The 21,265-nt window shown below is 44.1% G+C and overlaps 1 protein-coding gene across 2 annotated transcripts; it reads left to right on the top strand.

Moving 5' to 3' along the window:
* The first annotated feature begins 15,749 nt into the window (after nucleotides 1–15,749).
* On the top strand, nucleotides 15,750–20,276 carry actg1 (actin gamma 1). 2 transcript variants are annotated; one of them, XM_062970827.1, is made up of 6 exons: nucleotides 15,750–15,896; nucleotides 17,728–17,858; nucleotides 17,963–18,202; nucleotides 18,458–18,896; nucleotides 19,051–19,232; nucleotides 19,341–20,276. In XM_062970827.1, exons 2-6 carry the CDS (start codon nucleotides 17,736–17,738, stop codon nucleotides 19,482–19,484), a joined length of 1,128 nt encoding a protein of 375 aa, XP_062826897.1. In that variant the 5' UTR covers nucleotides 15,750–15,896; nucleotides 17,728–17,735; the 3' UTR covers nucleotides 19,485–20,276. The 2 variants fall into 2 exon arrangements, with proteins under 2 accessions (XP_062826897.1, XP_008102340.2); XM_008104133.2 differs by having other exon boundaries at nucleotides 17,725–17,858.
* Nucleotides 20,277–21,265: the final 989 nt, after the last annotated feature.

Raw genomic sequence — 21,265 nt, 5'->3', positions numbered from 1 at the left:
TAGGAGCTCACCCCGCTCCCCAGATTTGAACCGCTGATCTTTTGGTCAGCAAGTTCAGCAGCTCAGCGGTTTAACCCACTGTGTCACTGGCATCAGATTATTATAATTCCTGTCCTTCCTTCATTTTTCGGTTCTTTTTGCAGTGTCTTCTTTAGATAAAGGGGAACGAGGAGAGACAAAATAATCATTCTGTTATTTTTTGTTTTGACTGGGGACTTTTTGCTTACTTCTCATAAACCAAAAGAGTTCCTTACACTTCAGGACCTTACAATTAAAACTGGTAACAAAAAATAAAATAATATTTAAAATGAACATTGTGATTATTTTTGAATAAGCTTTAAGTATTTCTACTATATTGAACATGATGATTTTCTGCCTAATGAAGTTATATATACAGTGATGTGTTTTAGGTCCCTAAAGTAAAAAACGTGATTTTAAATACATTCTTCATCCTCACAATCTCTGCTTTTTTCTGGAAAAAAATGAAAATATTTGATTTCGTCACATGGCTTCAACGTTTCTGAAAATATTATATGTCTAGGAAGTACTGGGAGTGGTATGCTCTTGCAGGGTGTCTGTCTAACCTGTCCTGCAAAGCATGATATTCAACTGAGATCTGGGAAAGGTTCACTATAAATATACTTTGAATAATGAATTCAGTATCAGTTAATTATTATTTAATGTACTGGAATGTAGACACACAAATTGAATAACTGCAGAGTCAAGGAGTTGGTACTTTCATTGCCTCTACCCCTTTTGGGGCAAGGGAGCTAAGCCAGCCATTGGCAAGCATCTTAAAATATATGGAATCTTGAAATGAGATAATGCAGAGGCCTTCATGTTTGAGTTTAACTTTTGCAGTTTTTATTATTTATGGATTTAAACACCATAATATGTTTTCTCTATGGATCTCTAGGTCATCCAATGTAATTCTGTGGTCAACTTCTGGAGGAAGTTGAGTAGAGCTATCCTGAAGGACCTAACAATTCCTAGAGAAGTATTCTCTAAAAGTAGCATTTTCAAAAATTCACGTTTTCCTACTGTCAAGTGAGTCCTGCTCCCCCAACCCCACAAAAGAAGGCCTACAGTATTTCACTCACATCATATGGTGAGGACTCTCCACTCAACCATATGCAACTCATTGGGTTGAAGACGCATTGTAATTTCCCCCCAATTTCTTTTATCTAGTTTGTTTCTATTTTTCCGAATCAGTGGACCTTTAGCTGTTTATATCAGCTCCTTTCCCATCTCCCTCCACCAAAATTTAAGATGTCTTGCCTGATTCCCCAGCGTATTGATATTTCATCTGAATGGATCTAAGTGGATGCTCCCTCTCTCTAGAAATCTCTGGGTTTCCCTACTGTAATCCCAAAGGAGTAGCTGTGCAACAAAATTATTTATTGAGAGTATGAGCTTCCATGAACTATACTCCATTTTATTCATTATACTAAGCATCGTCCAGAATTTGGGGGGTGATTGAGACTGCACAAGACAATTAACATAATTATAGACAATTAACATAATTGTCATGTCAGTATTTTCAATACTTAAATTCTCTCTGAACTCATTGTGCAGAATCCCATGCCCAGCCATGCATACTTATATATACCTGAAATTCTGGATAGCACTAAGTAAAAGTATATTACATATGATGCCATGGGCTGTAGTCCATGGTTTTCTGTGATAATGAAAGTTCTGTCTCAGGTCTCTTGGTTGTTTTTACCAGCTTGGGGTTCGGGGCATAAAGGGAGTCTTGTGATAGAAGAACATGAATCAAAAGGCTGCCAAGGATCCCTCCCCAAGGCAGAAATGTTGGGAAACATGGCCAAGAGAACTGCCACAGCTAGTTGGCTGTGCAAATATGTTTTTGGCTACAGCTAAGTGTGTAGCATGAAAACAATCCTAGAGTTCATCTACTACACTGTAGAATTAATGCAGTCCAGTACTGTGAAATCCCGAGATTTGTAGTCTGGTAAGGCACCAGTACTACTAAAGTCTTTGTACAACTACAAATCCCATTACTGTATTTCATAGCATCAAACCATTAAATTCATGTCAAACCAAATTAATTCGACACTGTATTATTATTTTTTATTTTTTTATTTACAGTATTTATATTCCGCCCTTCTCACCCCGAAGGGGACTCAGGGTGGATCACATTACACATATAAGGCAAACATTCAATGCCTTGACATAAAACAAAGACAAAGACAAACACAGGCTCCGAGCTGGCCTCGAACTCATGACCTCTTGGTCAGAGTGATTGGTCTCAGCTGGCTGCTCACCAGCTTGCACCACAGCTGGTGAGCAGCTGTGTTATTATTTTTATTTTTAGGAGCCTCAGTGGCAAAGTGCATTAAAGCACTGAGCTGGAAACTCAGTGCTCCATGCAGTCATGCCGGCCACATGACCTTGGAGGTGTCTACGGACAACGCTGGCTCTTTGGCTTAGAAATGGAGATGAGCACCAACCCCCAGAGTCAGACATGACTAGACTTAACGTCAGGGGAAAACCTTTACCTTTACTATTATTATTATTATTATTTTATTATGACACAGCAAACAAGATAGATATGCTGGATTTCGTATCACAAAATCACAAGTTGAACACTTCCCAAGTGTCTAGGACTGTGTGATGTATTTTTGGATGATGCGTGCAGATCCCAGTAGGGTGGCCTTTTGCAGTTGACAGATCGTGATTTTGTCAATGTCTATTGTTTCCAAATGCCAGCTGAGATCTTTTGGCATGGCACCCAATGTGCCGATCACCACCGGGACCACCTGTACTGGTTTCTGCCAGAGTCTTTGAAGTTCGATCTTGAGGTCCTGATAGCGGCTGAGTTTTTCCTGTTGTTTTTCATCAATTCAACTGTCACCTGGTATGGCGACATCAATAATTCAAAGCTTTTTTTTCCCCCCCAACTGTGATGACTGGTGTGTTGTGTTCCAGAACTTTGTCAGTCTGGATTCGGAAGTCCGCTTTCTACACAAGGCATCCTTTCTAGGCCTGGTTGTATGGGACAGAGTAGCTTGGGGGTTTTCTATCTAGGGGAAATCTCGGTTAGCCAGGTTGAATAGCACTGAATAGCCTTGCTGCTTGCAAGCCTGGCCACTTTCTACCTTGCGGAATCCTTGGTTGGCCAGTTTGAATAGCAATTAATAGTTTCAGTGTGGCATGTATGAATGCTGCAATTAGCCACCTTGATTAGCATGTAATGGCCTTGCAGCTTCAAAGCCTGTTTGCTTCCTGTCTGGGAGAATCCTTTGTTGGGAAGTGTTAGCTGGCCCTGATTGTTTGCTTTCTGGAATTCCCACTTTCAGAGTGCTGCTCTTTATTTACTGTCCTGGTTTTAGAGATTATATTGTTCTGTATTATTATACCACAGTAATTATTTCATATTACAGTAGAGTCTCACTTATCCAACATTCGCTTATCCAATGTTCTGGATTATCCAACGCAGTCGGCCTTTAGTAGTCAGTGTTTTTGTAGTCTTCAATACATTGTGATGTTTTGTGATTGTTTTCAATACATTGTGATGTTTTGGTGATAAATTCGTAAATACAGTAATTACCACATAGCATCACCGCGCATTGAACTACTTTTTTCTGTCAAATTTGTTGTATAAAATTATGTTTTGGTGCTTAATTTGTAAAATCATAACATAATTTGACATTTAATAGACTTTTCCTTAATCTCTTCTTATTATCCAATATATTCACTTATCCAACGTTCTGCCGGGGTGTTTATGTTGGATAAGTGAGACTCTACTGTATATTTATAATCTTATATGATCTGCTTAGAACTGGATTATATGAGGCTCCTTCTACACAGCTGTATAAAATGCACACTGAAGTGGATTATATGGCAGTGTGGACTAAAGATAATCCAATTCAAAGCAGATAATATAAGATTATAAATGGGTAATATAGCTGTGTGGAAGAGACTTGAGTCTACACTGCCATATAATCCCATTCGAATCAGATAATCTGTATTTTATAGGCAGTGTGGAAGAGGCCTGATTGAAACGGCCCTGGGCGCCATTAAATGACTGAGCGAGTTGCTAGGAGACAAAGTGGGCGGAGCTTAGCCTTCTAACTGGCAGCAATGGGGAAAAAACCATTATTCCTCTCTCTCTAATTAGGACTTTATTTTTCTTGTTTTTTAGATGTCTAAACACAGCGGGGATGACCATGTTTTTTGTGGCCAAGTTTCGTGGGTTTTGGATGTTTAGTTTCGCTGTTTACTTTAAGGCAGAAATGGTCAGAACATTTTTATATAGATAATTAACTTTATTTATGCCCTGCCTTTCTCCTTGTGGGGGCTCAAGACAACTAACAATCCACAGCAGTTGGGACTGTGATTGAGGGGGGTGTGTGCAATGCTGACATCTACTGCAAAACAAGAAACTGTCCTGCATCTCTTAAGGAAGTGGTCTGGGGCATATCCTGCGGAGGCCCAGGAGCAACGGAGTCCACCCAAGGAAATCCTTCCATCAGCCTCCCCTTCCTGCCAGTGTCCCCATGCTTTCTAGAACAGAGATGCTGCTGATGCTGTGCTCAGCCTTGGAAAGATAGGGGAAGCCAATTTGAGAAATACATTCCCTGGCAGTTTCACCTTTGCTCTGCAGGGCATTGTTACGCATCATGAAACCAATCCCACATTGACCCTATATGGAAGTATCTAAGGATTTATGATGTAAAGTGTGAAGTCAGCACAAATGAGATAAGATGCCAATATGGCGGAGGGTGTGAGACTGAGTTTGCTCAGCAGGCAGTTTGCTTATTTTCTCTCTCTTCCATTTAGATTAACCTTTGTTTGCTTATTAAGTGTTCTGAGTCCACTGGAACTAACCAGTCTCTTAAAGGTGCAGATACACCTTCATGGATTTTCCTGACCAGCTCAATCATGCCTTTCTGTGCCACAAATGTTTGTATTGCAAAGGTACTTTGTTTCCAATCCCCCCAGTAGATACTAAAACCCATGATACTGAAGTCTCATTATATACAATTATATAGTATAACAATATCCCATATATAATATTGAAACATAATTGTGCTGATGCAGGCTTTCATGGCCGGAATCACTGGGTTGCTGTGAGTTTTCCCGGCTGTATGGCCATGTTCCAGAAGCATTGCTTCTGGAACATGGCCATACAGCCTGGAAAATTCACAGTAATCCACTGAAACATAATTGTTTGCTTTATGGATTTTTCTGTATGTATTATGAAGCCATGGATGGCTGCATAGATACAGAGGACTGACTGTATCTACAATCTACTTAGTCCCCCATCCTTTTTGAAAGTGCTTGAAATAGGGACAGGAATCACAGACCCTTCCAAATGTCAGTGGATTACACTTTTCAGCACTCCTCAACATTGGCTTTGCCGGCTACAGTTGATGGGAGTTGCACTATTTCCACCCCTTCTCTTGAAAGGTCTTAAAACAAACAGAACATGTACACAGATTATAGTTGCTAAATAATGCACAGCATCCATATGACATTTTCCTGTCCAGTGCAATTTCTCTCCAAGGAGAGGAAACTGAATGACACCATCAATCAAACCACAACATTGCATTTCTGGTAATATGTGATTCATCCATCATCCATGTCCTTCTCCCATTGCAATCTCAGCTGTTTATATGTTCCTGCTATTTCGATTGTGATGATGAGAATGTGCCAACTACATCTTTAAAACAATTAGGGATTATGTGATCCCTTGTTTTTCATCCTGTGTCTTAACAATGACCTTTCTATGTACAATTATTTCCTGTCCCCTTGTTTTCTTTAGTTTCAATGGAAGATGTATATTTATAACTTCTAATACAATACTGAGGACTTTGAGGTAGGTCTGTACTTGTATCTTAATCCTTACACTATGTATTTTGTGCTGGTGTTGTTTTGATGTATTTTATGCTATGTATTTTAATAATAATAATAATAATAATAATAATAATAATAATAATAAGAAGAAGAAGAAGAAGAAGAAGAAGAAGAAGATAATAGAATGTGTGCAGTTCCGAGAAATGCTGCTTTCTGCAGCATGTGGATTGATGTTCTGTCCAAATTAAGGCTTTTCAAGTGCTTTGTGCATATTCTAAAAAATACCTCTAATATCCTAGGCCCTTGGGAAGAGCCCGATATTTAGAGACGAATTCCAGACACTTGGACATAATATGCATGTGTGCTGTGATGTTATGTACATATAAGAATAGCAGTAAAGTAAAGGTAAAGGTTTCCCTTTTACTGGGGAGTGGTTCTCATCTCAATTTCTCAGCCGAAGAGCCGGCATTGTCCGTAGACGCCTCCTAGGTCATGTGGCCGGCATAACTGCATGGAGCACCGTTACCTTCCTATCAAAGCAATATCTATTAATCTACTCACATGTGCATGTTTTTGAATTGCTAGGTTGGCTCCTCAAAACTGTGACATCTTTCTATCTAACTCTGCAAAGTCCCCCAAGGGTTTTTCATGCTACCTCCCTTATCTTAATGAATGGGGTAAAATTAGGCAAATGCATTTGGGGTATCATAACCAATGGGGCTGCAATTGGCTCAGGAAGGAGTGAGAGAAAGAACCCTACTCTGGAAAAATTGGGTGTATATAATATGATATATATCCTGTTCCAATGCCCATCTAGGGTCCCCATCTCCTAAAAACTATTTCAGGATCCTATACTCCTGCTGCCTGGCCTGATCCCAAGGAATGGTGGCAAATGACTAGTGGTTCAAACTTCTAAGTCCTGTGGTGGGCGAAACTTCCTCAAGGCATTACAAAACACCCACTGGGTAAATTGTGTGTATGCTCCCCGCAAGGCATGTAAGCAGTACATATGGCAGACGTTCGATAATCCCTCTGCAGAAGTGAGAACATTCACATTTGAAAAGGCCCTGAGGTTGATTATTACTAATGCAACCCAATGCTAGGCACGTTTTCAAAGCAGCCCAGTGCTGGACACGTTTTCTCAGAAGCAAGGGCACGGAGTTCTGTGCAATTTATTTCCATGCATTTGTGCACAAGACTATATGATACATGATTGTGTAGTAATTATTGGTGGGGATAGTTCCTGCTGGATATATCATTGTTGTCGTGTCCCTTCAAGTTGTTACACACCTATCTTGAACCCATCATAGGGATTTCTGGAGCTGAGAGTGTGTGACTTGTCCAGGATCACTCCTATAGGGTTTCATGGCCGAGCAATAATTTGAATCCTGGTCTCCAGTCACAGTGTGCACCTATGCTATTAAATGAATGCCGCTTGGCACCACTTTAACTGCTATAGCTCAATGTCATGGAATCCTGGGAGTTGTGGTTTGGTGAGGTGACCACATATCTTTGGCAGAGAAGGCTAAAGACCTCGTAAAGCTACAACGCCTGTGATTCCATAGCATTGAGCCATGGCAATTAAAAGTGGAGTCCACTTGCATTCATTCAACAGTGCAGATGTACCCTTAGTCCTATGCTCAATGGGTTCATATTTGCAATTTCTCCTTCCAACTGGAGGTTGCCATCCTATTTTCCTGAGTACATGTTCCATTGCTCCCAATGGCATTATTTCCCAAAAAATCCATACAAGATGGAACTGCTATGGGCTGGCACTGCCAAGATTTACATTGTAGAATTAATGCAGCTTGGCACCACTTTCATTGCCATGGCATAGTACTATGGAAACCTGGGAGTTGTAGTTTGGGGAGGCACCAGCACTCTTAGGCAGAGAAGGCTAATGTTCTTACAAAAACGACAACTTCCAGGATTCCATAGCATAGCGTTCAGCCATGGGAATTAAAGAGTCAATATGCATTCCTTCTACAGTGTAGATTAGCAGATGCACCTGGAGGCAAGGAAGATATGGAAAGGAGAGCTGAGAGGGGAACTGGTTTGAGGAATCAGAAAAATGCCGGATGCAGCCTCCCTTCCCCCTCTTTTTTTCTCAGCCCAAGGAGGAAACTCCCTTGAAATGCCAGAAGCAGTGCCTTCCCTTCTGCGGGGCGGGTCCTGAGCAGGAGGGAGGCCTGCTTTGGCCAAATATAGGCATGTGAGGGACCAGCTGGGCCACCTGGGCCACCACCGGGACACCGCCTTGCCCCAGCCTTCCTCCCACGGGGTTTCGGTCGTCTCTTCGCTTCCTGAATGTGTGGAAGAGGCTGCTGGCCTATGAACTCTAGCCACCTCTTGAGTTCATAGGCCAGGAATTCCTTTGAAACTGGGGGTACATCTACACTGTAGGATGGATGCAGGTTGACATTACTTTCACTGCGAGGGCTCAATGCTATTGAAATCATGGGAGTAGTAATATGGTGAGGCACATGCTCTCTTTGGCACAGAAGGCTACAGACCTCGTAAAATTACAACTCCCAGAATTTCATAGTATTGAGCCATGGCAGTTCAACGGGTGTAAACTGCATCCAATCTACAGTGTAGACACACCCTGGAAGGCATCGAACCTGGGGCTCCTTCAGAAGAAAGATTCAAGAGTTCCACTGGATATGTGCAGAAAGCTTTGCCCACTTGCCTGCCCTCCTGCCAATTGGGACAGGGAAAGTTTCCTTATGGATAAAGCATAAGCTTCTTTTTAAAAGAAATTATATATATATATATATATATATATATATATATATATATATATATAGAGAGAGAGAGAGAGAGAGAGAGAGAGAGAGAGAGCGCAATATAAATATTAGATTGTAAGCCAGGGGGCAAATTAATCATTTGTAAGCTGCTCTGAGGAGCCCCCAGTGATGCAGCGGGTTAAACCGCAGAGCTGCTGAACTAGCTGACTGAAAGGTCGGCAGTTTGAATTTGGGGAGTGGGGTGAGCTCCTGCTGTTAGCCCCAGCTTCTGCCAACCTAGCAATTTGGAAACATGCAAATGTGAGTAGATCAATAGGTATCAGCAGAAAGGTAACGGTGCTCCATATAGTCATGCCAGCCACATGACCTTAGAGGTGTCTAGGGACAACGCCAGATCTTCGGCTTAGAAATTGAGATGAGCATCAACTCCCAGATTCGGACACAACTAGACTTAATGTCAGGGGGAAAACTTTACCTTTACCTAAGCTGCTCTGAGAGCCTTTGTGGCTCTCTTTGTGGGTACAAATACCCAAAATAAATAAATATCATTGTACAATTTGTAAAGTGAGTTGTTTTCTAACATATCATTTCTACCACAAAGATACCCATGAACACTAACTCCCCACCGAAAAATAGTAATCATAAAATAAAACATTAAAAAGTTAAAGTGAACTTCTCACCTTAAAATATATACGTCAAAAATATTACAATCCTCCTGCTAACTTTTTGTCTTAAATGACTTCTCTGTTCCTCCATACTAACCCACAAGTCCTTTTTCTCCCCCACCACCCCCCATACTAAATGATGGAAATGGTTCCCATTCAATGCCACTTGGCTTTCCTTTTATCAAAGCAAGGCGTGACTTTTGGAGAGCTCCAATCGGGGAGCCCCAGGGCTTTCCTTACCATGCTTGGCACCCAAACCTCTAGTGGGATGGCAAGATGACAAGGACGCTGTAACCCACGTCGCAGGAGGAGGGAGAGGCATATGGTGTGTGTGAGCCTTTCTCTCTGTGGAGAAGCAGGAAGGTTTCAAAGAAGAGAGGCAGCACATTCTGCAAGGAAGAGAAAATCAGGCCACATCCTGAGCCTGAAACTGCCCCTTGGCCCTCTCCTGCGTGCATCACAGGCACAAAAACGGGAAAGTTGACCCTTGTTGGTTAGAAATGCACACCCAGCAGGCCTTTGGAAGCCAGTGCTGGCTTTACTCGCCTTCCCTGAGCACTGCAAGCACCTTCTTTCCAGCTTGATTTTTTTTTTTTTTTGCTGCATTTTGATGACGCCAGAGAGGCACACATGCCAACTCTTCAGAGAGAGGTCGTAGCTAGGCTGCGTTGCTCTCAGCCCCGGAGGGGTTTGCTGTTCCTTGCTGTTCTATACTTGGCCACAGATCAGTCACCTTTGTCCATCCAGACAAACGCAGCCACCCCACATGCTTTGGGAGGGCGGGGTGCCAAGCAGGCAAGGCCCTGTCTACATTGATTATTTAATGCAGTTTAAAACTAGTTTCCAACTGTGGCAACTAAGCAAAGCTCCTCCAAATAATTGGTGAAAAGAAAACCTTTAATGTGCATCTGTGTATTGTGTCATCACCATCCAACTGGTCCCAGGATTTCCTGTGTAATCACTTGCACAGCAAAAGCACTTCCTTCAATAATGGTTTGAAACTGCATTAAATGGTTATCATGGTTATCAATGGAAGGAGCCACTTTGCTACGCTGATTCCACACCATTAAAGGCAAGCTCTATGGCCCGGTGGACTTTTGGATCAACGTCAGGGGAGTCATTCAAAGGTTGTGGGTTCTAGTCTTGCCAGAGTTGATAGTTCTGACTCATCACTACTACAGGATCTCTTTATACAGGTTCCGGGGAAAGGTTGTGCCTCACTTCCATGCTCACAGCCATTGTCTGCTGCAGACCACTAAATGGCAGTCTCCTCCTCCTCCCCCTCCTCCAGGGATGGCTGGGGGGGGGGGGGCAGCCGGGGAGCAGCAGCATGATAAAAGAGCAGTCTGTGGGGACTGAGCATGAAGCGCCCTCCCCTTTTCCCTGCGTGGTTGGGTGGGGCCCCTCTGCCTTGGCACACCACCCATGTGGAAGAGGAGCCGGATTCTCTCCATTGTCGCTTTCCGTTCAGCTCTGAATATTCCCCTCTCATAAGAATCAGAGCAGCAGCAGACTTCTCTCTCTCTTGGCTGCTCCAAAGGAAACACACCCTCCTCTTCAGCACAAAAGAATCCGGAAGGAATGCACATGCTTGCAAGGAAAGAGCCTCACATTGGAGCATGCACACACACCATTGGAAAGACCTGGAGGACAAAAATGCCAGGGTTTGGAGCATTTTTCAGCTTTACTTTCCCCCCACCCCTGCAGTAAAGAAACTAGAAATAAAACCTGCCTCATCAAGCGCACAAGAGTTATGCTGCGCGTGCCACTTCTTCCTCCTGCAATGATGTGTTACTTCGCAATTCAACATGGCATCTGTGGTTGGAAATGGAGGAAAGAGCAAGAAAAACAAGGGGTGTTGAAATCACAAAAGATTTCCAAACCATGGAAGGAAGCAGGACCCGCTGACCTTGAGAGAGTAGCTGTTGGGTCTTCCTCCACTAACCATGCTTTGTGTTTCAGTGGCCAGAAAGGAATTGGCTATAAATATTATATTGTCACTTGCGGGAGTGCCTTCCTTACTTTCTCGTTTTTATCTTCTCCCCATTGTGTATCCTTAGCAAATAATTGGTGACAAATGTATGGCAAAAAATCTGAGTGAATTCTCAATTTTATGTTGCAGACGAATTCAGAAAGTCATGAAATGCATAAATCTTTTGTTCTTATACTTTCCCTTCCTGTAAATGTTCTGTTTTGTTTTGGTTTTTTTTTTTTAAAAAAGCTCAGACTAAACATGATTAAAGTACTAATAGGTAGGGCAGAACATAAAGACCAAATAAACAAGGGGTGGGGGGAAGGCTGTGCCCTATTCAAATATTCTCCACCCTTCAAGGTTACTTGAAAGCCTATTATATGGTTGTTTGATACGTTGTACTGACATATTGGTACTGCCATATAAGGAAGGCAAATTGGAAGTGTCAATGACTACCTGTGTAAGAGTATATAAGATAATGTGTAAGATAATACTCTCGGGCCCCTACCACATGTGATGTTTGCTTATGTAAAATTGGCATTTTAATCTGATCAGTACCTATGATGATGGGTACAGAACTGGAAATGGGAGTGTTTTTTCGCATCTCTCCTGTCAATATGCTTCCCGTAAGCACACAATGGGCCACTATGAGAACAGAAAGCTGGACCTGTTCCACCATGGCTTGGCTTATCCTCTTACGCAACCATTTCCCAAAATCTAAGGATCCCCAAATAATCCTGCAAATATTCCCTTGGAGTGGAGCAGTCGATACCAAACGAATCATCTCTTTGCGGTTCTATGATGTGTCTGATTTCCACTGATGCGCTGGTTGTTACTCATATTGCAGCCTTCTGCTATTGGTAGCTTAACTCTCAGTTGACTTGGCAGGCTGCTTCCCAAATTAGGAAGACAAGAGAGTAAGGCTTCCGTGGGAAGGAAGAGCTTAGTCACCTGCTCATAGGCGAGGCCTGGTTATTTTCCTAGGTGTGTGCAGAGAACAGGGATGGGCAGGGCTCAGCTGTTTTACCTGTGTTTGGATTTGGAGTTTTCCAAAAAGAGGTGTCACCCTCTTTTCTCTAGGCTTTGATACAGCTGATTGCTGTCAACAGCTAAGATGCCTGCTTAGGGGGGAAATGAAATGCAAAGCAAAAGGCTGTATTTTTTGGCTAACTGCATGGCAGGTCCAATCCCCACCCCCCACTTTCATACAGAGAATAAGCAATTGCTAATGCTACAAAAAGCGGTTTCTGTTGTTAGGCAGAACCCAGAAGGGCAACGATTCATACATAGTGAGGTTTCCTGATGCTCTGCAAATCTTGAAAGAGACTTTGCAGCCAAGGGCATGGCTACTCTTTTCATATATTGAGCAGGCTTCTTCAATTTCCAAATCTATCACTTTAAAAGGAGAAAAAACCTGGGGCAGCTTGGACCACAAGGGTTGCCTGGGGCCAGTGGATTGTGCTCTGCCTCATTCAACAGAAACACCTTTGTGCATCACTTTCTGATCCAAAGTTTCTTAAAGGCCTGATGCATCGTGGTGCATCGTGGTCTCCCTTATTTGAATAGTAATTGCATGGTCATCTTTGCAGGCTGGATTACCCAGTTTCCTTGGAACCAGTGGCAGAAGGGCATTGCATCTTTCTTAAATCCTGAATCCTAGAGAGATGTTGTGAGCCCAATCATGAATAAGATGCTTCAAAGCAACCTTCCCTAATATTGGCTGGGAATGATGGGAATTGTAGACTAATACTTGGAGAATATGTGGGGAAGGCTTCTATAAATAACCCACTTCCTGATTTGTATACAGTTTGCAGAGTTTCTCAAACTGTGCTCCCCCCAGCTGTTTTGGACTTCAGCTCCCACAATTCCTAACAGCTGGTAAGCTGGCTGGGATTTCTGGGAGGTGAGGTCCAAAACACCTGGAAGAGCACAGTTTGAGAAACATTGGTTTAATGCATTGTGCCCTAGGATATATCTACATTGTAGAACAAATGCAGTTTGGCAGCACTCTTAACTGCCATGGCTTAATGCTCTGGAATCATTGGAGCTAGAGTTTTGCAAGGTCTTTAGCCAAGGAGTGTTTCACAAATCCCCTGAGTCAAGACAGTTAAAGCGATGTCAAACTGCATTAATTCTACAGTGTATGCATCCCACAGGCTATAGGCAGTGTTTTGTGAGACCACTGTTCATCAAAGCTCTGTATAGCATATTGTTTGCTTTTAAAAACCACATTATGATTTTTCTCTTTAACTGCTTGTGAACCCATTTAAATGAAGGGCATACTGATTTTCGTAATATTTGCTGGCTCCTGGGAGAGCAGTCATGTAAAAGTCCTTATAGCTCTCCTAGAAGTCCACTAAAGCATTCCTGAATTGCAGCGTGTCAATCTGCGTCGGTATCTTTCCCTACAGAAAACACAATGCTGCTGTGACTATAGCAACATAATAGTCCTCTACCCTTCACTTAAGCATAGCAAGTTGAATAGAAAGGTGTGGCATTCAGCACTGCAGAGGCAGGCAGATACAACATGGTGGTGGCACAGGTGAAAAAGCATGGCAATGCAAGGACCATATAGGGCAATATTTCAACCCAGAACACAAGGTGTGACGACTCAAGGATAAAGGGGCATCATGTCTGGAATGGGGTGTAGGCCTTGGGCCTTTCCTTGGGAAGGTGAAAGGCCATCGGGTTCCCCTGCGGAGACTCAAGGCTGCAAATTATAGGTACTTCAGGAGAGAGACACCAAGTCTGCCCTATACTGTGGAAAGGCTGCTGCATCAATTCAACATTTCCTAGTGGAGCAGGGCTGGGGTGCCATGGACTACAACCGCCATCACCCCTTGCCTCCTCCCATAATGAGTCCAGAGGAGGGTGACTGAAATGATCAAGGCAGGCCTGTAGCAAGGGGGGTGGGGGTGGGGTTTCAACCCCCCCCCCCCAATTTTTCAGGTTAAAAAAACCTGGTTTAATCATGAATTTTAACTGGTTAACCAAATCCACATGCTAAGTCTATGAGAAGCAAAACATTAAGAGTCCCTCCAGGCACTATCTCAAGCAGATATTGACAGGTCTGTAGCCGGGGGAGGGGGTGCTAGGGGTTCAACCCCCCCCCCCCCCAATTTTCAAAACCCCTCCCAAATTTTTTTTTCTGGCTACGGCCCTGGATCAAGGGTCCCTAGAACAAGCCCTACGAGGAGCGGCTTAAAGAGCTGGGCATGTTTAGCCTGAGACATGATGGCCATATATAAATATGTGAGGGGAAGTCATAGGGAGGAGGGAGCAAGCTCGTTTTCTGCTGACCTGGAGACTGGGGCGTGGAACGATGGCTTCAAACTATAGGAAAGGAGATTCCGCCTGAACATGAGGATGGACTTCCTCACTGTGAGAGCTGTTTGGCAGTGGAACTCTCTGCCCTGGGCTGTGGTGGACGCTCCTTCTTTGGAGGCTTTAAAGCAGAGGCTGGATGGCCATCTGTCGGGGGTGCTTTGAATGCAATTTTCCTGCTTCTTGGCAGAAGAAGGGGTGGGACTGGATGGCCTATGAGGTCTCTTCCAACTCTAGGATTCTGAATAGGGATTATGGGCACTGAGATGCAAACCGGATCCCTATGTAACAAAGTACATCCACACTGTAGAATTAACGCGGTTTGACACCACTCCCAAGGATTCCTGGGTTCTGTAATTTTACAAAGTCTTTCACATTATGACAAAGAGCACTGTCACCCCACCAAACTATGACTCCCATTAGAATTGAGCCATGGTGGTGAAAGGAGTGTCAAACCGCATTCGTTCCAGCAAGGGCAAACTTCGGTCTGAGCGGGAAAAGGAAGTGGCCTGAGGTAGGCTGTTAGGAATTGTGGGTGTTGAAGTCCCAAACACCTGGAGGGCCGAGGTTTGCCCACGCCTGGCATAGATGCAACCCTTGCTATGTGGATCAGGAATGGGGTCCTTGAATGTGGAATGATTGCGGTCTGACACCGCTTTCACTGTCATGGCTCAATGCTATGGGGCCCTGGGAATTGTAGTTTCAGACCAAGGGCAGGTCTGTGGCCATCTTGGGACCAGGCTTTTATCCTTCCTGCTGGATGGACGGGGCATGGCACCCTTCCCCCTCAACGGCCCAACTTGTAGCCAGGCCTCGTGCGCCTTGGTTACAAAATGGCGGCTGCAGGGCACAGGAAAGCGACCCCTACAATAGGAGGCCTGAGCGTGGCCCTCGGAAGGGGTTTCCCCCACACACAGGGCCCTAGTCCCTATCACAGAGTACAGGCGTGCTTTAGACAGTATTGGCGGAGTGGGTGAGGAGGACTTCGAAGTCCTGCTTATGGAAGCGACCCCCGAGAGAGAGGAATGAGAAGGGGGGCAGCCCCTTCGCACCTCTCCTCCCCCACTCTCGCTCGCTCTCGTTGCGCGCATCCAGGTTCCGGGGCTTCGGAGGCGGAGGGGGCGTGGCCGGGTCGCTTTCGCCTGCCCCACGTGGCCCGGCCCCGGCCAGCCAATGGGAGCGCGTGTTTCTGAAAGATCTCCATATATGGCGATGTTCTCGGCCGGCCAGGCGGGGGCCGCCGCCCCCCTGGGTATAAAAGGGGTGGGGCTGGCGTTCGCTCGGTCTCACTCAGCCGGCGGCAGCGGATCTAGCATCATCGGCTCCTCTCTTGTCTCTTGACTTTTTGAAGCTTCCGCCTCCTTGCAGGTAGGTAATTTCCCCCTCTTTACTCACTCCCTCACGCCTTGGTGTTTCTTCTTGTTTTAGTTGGACTGGTTTTGTCAAAAAGGATGTGAAACGTATCGTTTATAATTTCTAGATTCTATACGCGTGTGCCCTTATATTGATATGAAAACGATTTTGATTTAAATAGTGTGTAAACCGGGTGTTTTTCTTTTCTTGTTGTCTTCGTCCCCTGTGTCAGTAACGGCGCGCGAGGTGCGCCTTGAAAAGGCCGAGCGTCAGGAAGGCAGTTTCCTCGCGCCCGGCTTTGGCTCGCGCGACTTAACTCGCGCCCACAACGGTTCTCCTGCCTGATTGGGTAGGGCCGAGGGCAGCTGGCGCCGGATTGGCCGGACGCGGGCGCTGACGTCACTGGGCGGGAAGGGAGAAAGAATATAGGGTTTCTAAAATGTATTACTTTCTGCTAGAAAGAGGAGGTGGTGGGTGTATTTGTGCTGGCAGGGATGCAGCGACACTATCGAATGCATGCACTTTTACTGCCATAGTTCGATGCTGGAGTTGTAACACTATGGATTTTAGTGCGTTGCCAAAGGGGGAGCCATGACTGTTAAAGTGCTGTCAAGGTGCCTGAATTCTACAGTGTAGAGCAGGCATGGGCAAACTTGGGCCCTCCAGATATTTTGGACTTCCAACTCCCTGCCATTCCTAACCGCTTAAGCGGCTGAGGGGGGAAAGGAAAGGCTTTTGGGAATTGTGGGAGTTGTAGTCTAAAACACCTGGCGGGCCCAAGTTTGCCTATGCCTGTTGTAGACGGACCCGAGGTAAGGGTGTTGGTGTCGACCAAAACTAGGGAGGGTGGGATGGCAGCAAAATAAAAGGAGGGGCTTGGAGAGTTGAGTTGTGGTTTTTTGCCCCTGTCCTGCAATATTCCTTCATTTAAAGAGCCTTCTAGGGGGCTGCCTGCTTAAAGACCACTGGGCGAGGCTTGGAGGAGAAGATGGAGTCTAAAAGTGTCATTTCGTGTCCTGGGTGGATCCAAAATTTTCACTCATAAAGGTGTGCTGTTGTGTCATTGATTCTTTTCTCCTTAAGTTCTGGAGACAGGCATGTATAGTGAAAAATGTGTCTTCCTTGAACAAAGCAGCATGATGAGATGAGGCCCCCTTTTGGGTGGTAGCAGGATGGGCCTGTTTCAGCCAAATTTTCAATAGCTAGGGCCAGTAGCATAGCACATCTGCTGCCATCTAGGCTTGATTTGTGGTGTTCTTTATCTGAGACGAACACCCATTGCGCCCCTGGTGGCGCAATGGGCTAAACCCTTGTGTTTGGAGGACTGCTGACTGTCAGGTTGGCAGTTCGAATCCAGGGAGAGTAGGTGAGCTCCCCTCTCACCCCAAGCTCCCCATGCAAAGACATGAAAGAAGCCTCCACAGGATGGTAAAAACATCAAACATCCAAGCGTCCCCCTGGGCAACTTCTTTGCAGACGGCCAATTCTTGCATCAGACGTGGCTTGCATTTTCTCAAGTCTTTCCTGACGTCAAAAAAGGCAATTGAATCTAGCAGGGCTATTGAGTGGAAAGTTGTGCTACTAATCTTCAAGGTGTATTGTGAAGGCAGAGATTTGAATGCCTGCTGTTGGTATGTGGAGGGAGGAAATGAATGACAATTTCCAGGGCTTGTTGGAAAAGCAGCCCAAGAGGGTGGGGTCCTCAGATTGGCTGGCAGGCTGCCAGAGCAGCCTCTAGTGGCCAGATGCTGCAGTGCCTGAGGAAGAGGGCACAGTGCCAGAATGCTGGGCGTGGAGTGATGTTAAGTTTTCCTTAATGGTTTTTTTTTTCATTTCTTGAAAGCAGATCTAAAAATGGAAGAAGAAATTGCAGCACTTGTCATTGACAATGGATCTGGTATGTGCAAAGCAGGCTTCGCTGGAGATGATGCTCCTCGTGCTGTGTTTCCCTCAATTGTTGGGCGCCCTCGCCACCAGGTAATGGCCAAGCAACTGTTGAAGGGTTCTGTCTGTGTGGTTGAAGTTAGGCTATTTCCACCTAGAAGCACAAGCTGAGCTTTTTTTCTTTACCTCTTCTATAGGGTGTCATGGTTGGTATGGGCCAGAAAGATAGCTATGTAGGAGATGAGGCTCAAAGTAAGAGAGGGATCCTGACTCTGAAGTACCCTATTGAACATGGCATCGTCACCAACTGGGATGACATGGAGAAAATCTGGCATCACACTTTCTACAATGAGCTCCGTGTTGCTCCCGAGGAACACCCTGTGCTGCTTACAGAGGCGCCATTGAATCCCAAAGCCAACAGAGAGAAGATGACACAGGTATGGTGCTGGAACTGCTGTCCTTTATTTTCACCCATTTCACCCACCATTTTTCTTTCCAGTTACAGTGTCTCTTCTCTTACTTTTAGGGCTCTGTGCTGTCCTGGCATTTCCTTCTTGAAGTCTCAGGTTTCTGTTGTATTTCTGCCTGTTTTTCTTTTGGTTTCCAACTCATCTGATACTTTGCATGCCTGCATGGGTGTGTGTCCTTGGGGGAGTGTCTCTTTATTTACAATTTTCTGTTTTTTTCTTCAGATCATGTTTGAGACATTCAACACTCCAGCCATGTATGTGGCCATTCAGGCTGTGCTGTCTCTGTATGCCTCTGGCCGTACCACCGGTATTGTAATGGACTCTGGAGATGGTGTGACGCACACTGTGCCCATCTATGAGGGTTATGCCCTTCCCCATGCTATCCTGCGACTGGATCTGGCTGGCCGTGACCTTACAGACTACCTCATGAAGATCCTGACAGAAAGAGGCTACAGCTTCACCACCACAGCCGAAAGGGAAATTGTGCGTGACATCAAGGAGAAGTTGTGCTACGTTGCCTTGGACTTCGAGCAGGAGATGGCCACAGCTGCTTCCTCTTCCTCCTTGGAGAAGAGCTATGAATTGCCTGATGGCCAGGTGATTACCATTGGAAACGAGAGGTTTAGGTGTCCAGAAGCTCTCTTCCAGCCCTCTTTCCTAGGTAAGCATGTACTCGTAACAAGAAGAAATAATTAACATGCTCTAAGATTGCAGAAGTATGCTTTCTTGTGTGCATACAATGGCTTGTGCAGTAAATAATCTAATAGAATGGTTGGGTAGCATGTTTACAGATCTTTTTCTTCCTCTCCTCTTAGGTATGGAGTCTTGTGGCATTCATGAGACCACTTTCAACTCCATCATGAAGTGTGATGTAGATATCAGGAAGGACCTGTATGCCAACACAGTATTGTCTGGTGGTACCACAATGTACCCAGGAATTGCAGACAGAATGCAGAAGGAGATCACAGCATTGGCTCCCAGTACAATGAAGATCAAGGTGAGAGCATAACTGCATTTGGAAGCTCTTGGCCTTTTTCTGAAAGATTGGTAACGAAAACAAATGCAGAGTATTCCTAACTCTTGTTTTCTACTCTTTTCTTTTTAGATCATTGCTCCTCCTGAGCGCAAATACTCAGTCTGGATTGGTGGGTCCATTCTCGCATCTCTCTCTACCTTCCAGCAAATGTGGATCAGCAAGCAGGAATACGATGAATCTGGCCCATCCATTGTCCACCGTAAATGCTTCTAAATGGACTATTGGCAGATGTGCAGCATTTGCTGCATGAGTTTTTTCACCAGTATAAATTTGCCTGGGCAAATATATACACCTCATGCTAGCCTCATGAAACTGGAATAAGCCTTCTCTTCAAAACATTTTCATTGGGAAGTCTGTCTCCAATAATCCTGTGAGGATGTCTACCTTGTTGCTGATATGACCTGTACAAGTTAACTGTTCCCTTTGTACATAGCAGTATAACTGTACCCTATACACATCTGGCCTAGGACCTAGTGCTGATGGCATGTATACAATACAAAGGTTTAACTTGTGTCTGTAACTGCCTGGGACAATGGTCTCGGTGTAACCAGCGGTGTAACAATGGAGTTGGAGGCTAGATTTGTACAGGGTAACAGAAGACCAGACTTTCCACTACACAAAGCGCTAGGAATTTCAGATCACTATGGTTGAGGCTGGCAAGAGTTTGTGAAAAGGATGGCCATTTTTTGTCTTGCCACTGTTCCTTACAGGGCTGGAAACATATCTCATCCAAGCCTTATGAACCTGTTTTTCTTTCCTTGCACATCTGTATCCCAGCAAGACATCACAGGGCAAATACGTTGCTCGACTTAAGTTGCTCCAATGTTTGCATTTGACACCTGTAAATTTAATCATCAGGTTTAATTTATGTAAGATTTTTGTACGTTGCCTTAATGTTGTCATATGACAGTAGAAAACCAAAATTTGTAAGTCATCCTGAAGTTCAGAATTGTAATGCCCAACACGTCATTGTGAAAGGAAAATAAAGCGCTGCAGTAAATGAAATCGACACTTAGTTTGTTTAGTGGGGGGAAGAAATATTGGATGCCTGTTTAATTTGACCAAATGTTTTTTTCAGGTGTTTTACATGGTGGTGAAACATTTTAATGATAAGTTTAGACTTCAAACCAATTACCAGTTTAAATCAAAGTAGCTTGCATAAGACAGGCAATGCTTGCTGTTGAGCATTTTTAAGGTGGCTCAATTCTAAAATCGGATCTCCAGAAAATGTCACTTAAGCTAGTTAAAATTTATTTTGATTTGATCTATTTGCTCTGATGTTCTAGAAAACAAACATTACATTTATGACTATGAATGCCCTTTCCTGTATATTGCTTATTCTTGTACACTAATATGTAGGGTTAGGTCATACGAAATACCCAAATAGACAGGAGGGCATGCTATTCAAGATGGCTGTACTAAATCCAAGGTTAGTCCTTTAGGCAGTGTTCAATCATTGAGCAAAGTATATAATGAGCTGAAACTATAAAACAATGGTTTTTTTTCTTGAATGTATTCCACTGGAATCTGCAACGTTGACTTGAATGGTGAGTTCAGACAAAAGACTAAAGAGTATATTTGAGTAAACTGAATGATCTCTTCCATTTATAGAATGCAAGATTCAGAGAGGTGTATCACTTTAATGATGTATCTCAGAGCAGAGAAATACTCCACATAGCACATGAGATGCCACTAAGAGACAGCTTCATAGTTTTCTGTTTTAAATTGCTTTGGTATGAGATGGGGAAGAGAAAAATGTATAGGGATAATAAACATTCCTGCAGATTTGGGTGGGTCTTTGTTCTAAAAGGATTTCACATATTTTCAAGTTTCTTGTTGGAACTTTCTCCACTGGGGGTGGAGTTTCATTTTGCTAATATATTCCATGCACAATTTGTTCCTGCCATGTTTTATTCCCAAAATTTGAGAGTTGTCTTCAGGATGACCTCTTATTCCTTGAGTATCTTAAATCGGTCTGGCATGAAGGCATTTTG

This window comes from Anolis carolinensis, chromosome 2 (assembly GCF_035594765.1).
Source record: "Anolis carolinensis isolate JA03-04 chromosome 2, rAnoCar3.1.pri, whole genome shotgun sequence".
NCBI lineage: Eukaryota > Metazoa > Chordata > Lepidosauria > Squamata > Dactyloidae > Anolis > Anolis carolinensis.
Note: the sequence above shows the minus strand (reverse complement) of the source record. Positions and strands in the feature narration are given on the sequence as shown.

What these genes read in the sequence shown, in the direction of transcription:
- actg1 (XM_062970827.1), top strand. Translation starts at nt 17,736, where the DNA reads ATGGAAGAAGAAATTGCAGCACTTGTCATTGACAATGGATCTGGTATG. An exon ending in TTGGGCGCCCTCGCCACCAG is followed by an intron (nt 17,859 to 17,962) that starts GTAATGGCCAAG and finishes CCTCTTCTATAG; the next exon opens with GGTGTCATGGTTGGTATGGG. An exon ending in ACAGAGAGAAGATGACACAG is followed by an intron (nt 18,203 to 18,457) that starts GTATGGTGCTGG and finishes TTTTTTCTTCAG; the next exon opens with ATCATGTTTGAGACATTCAA.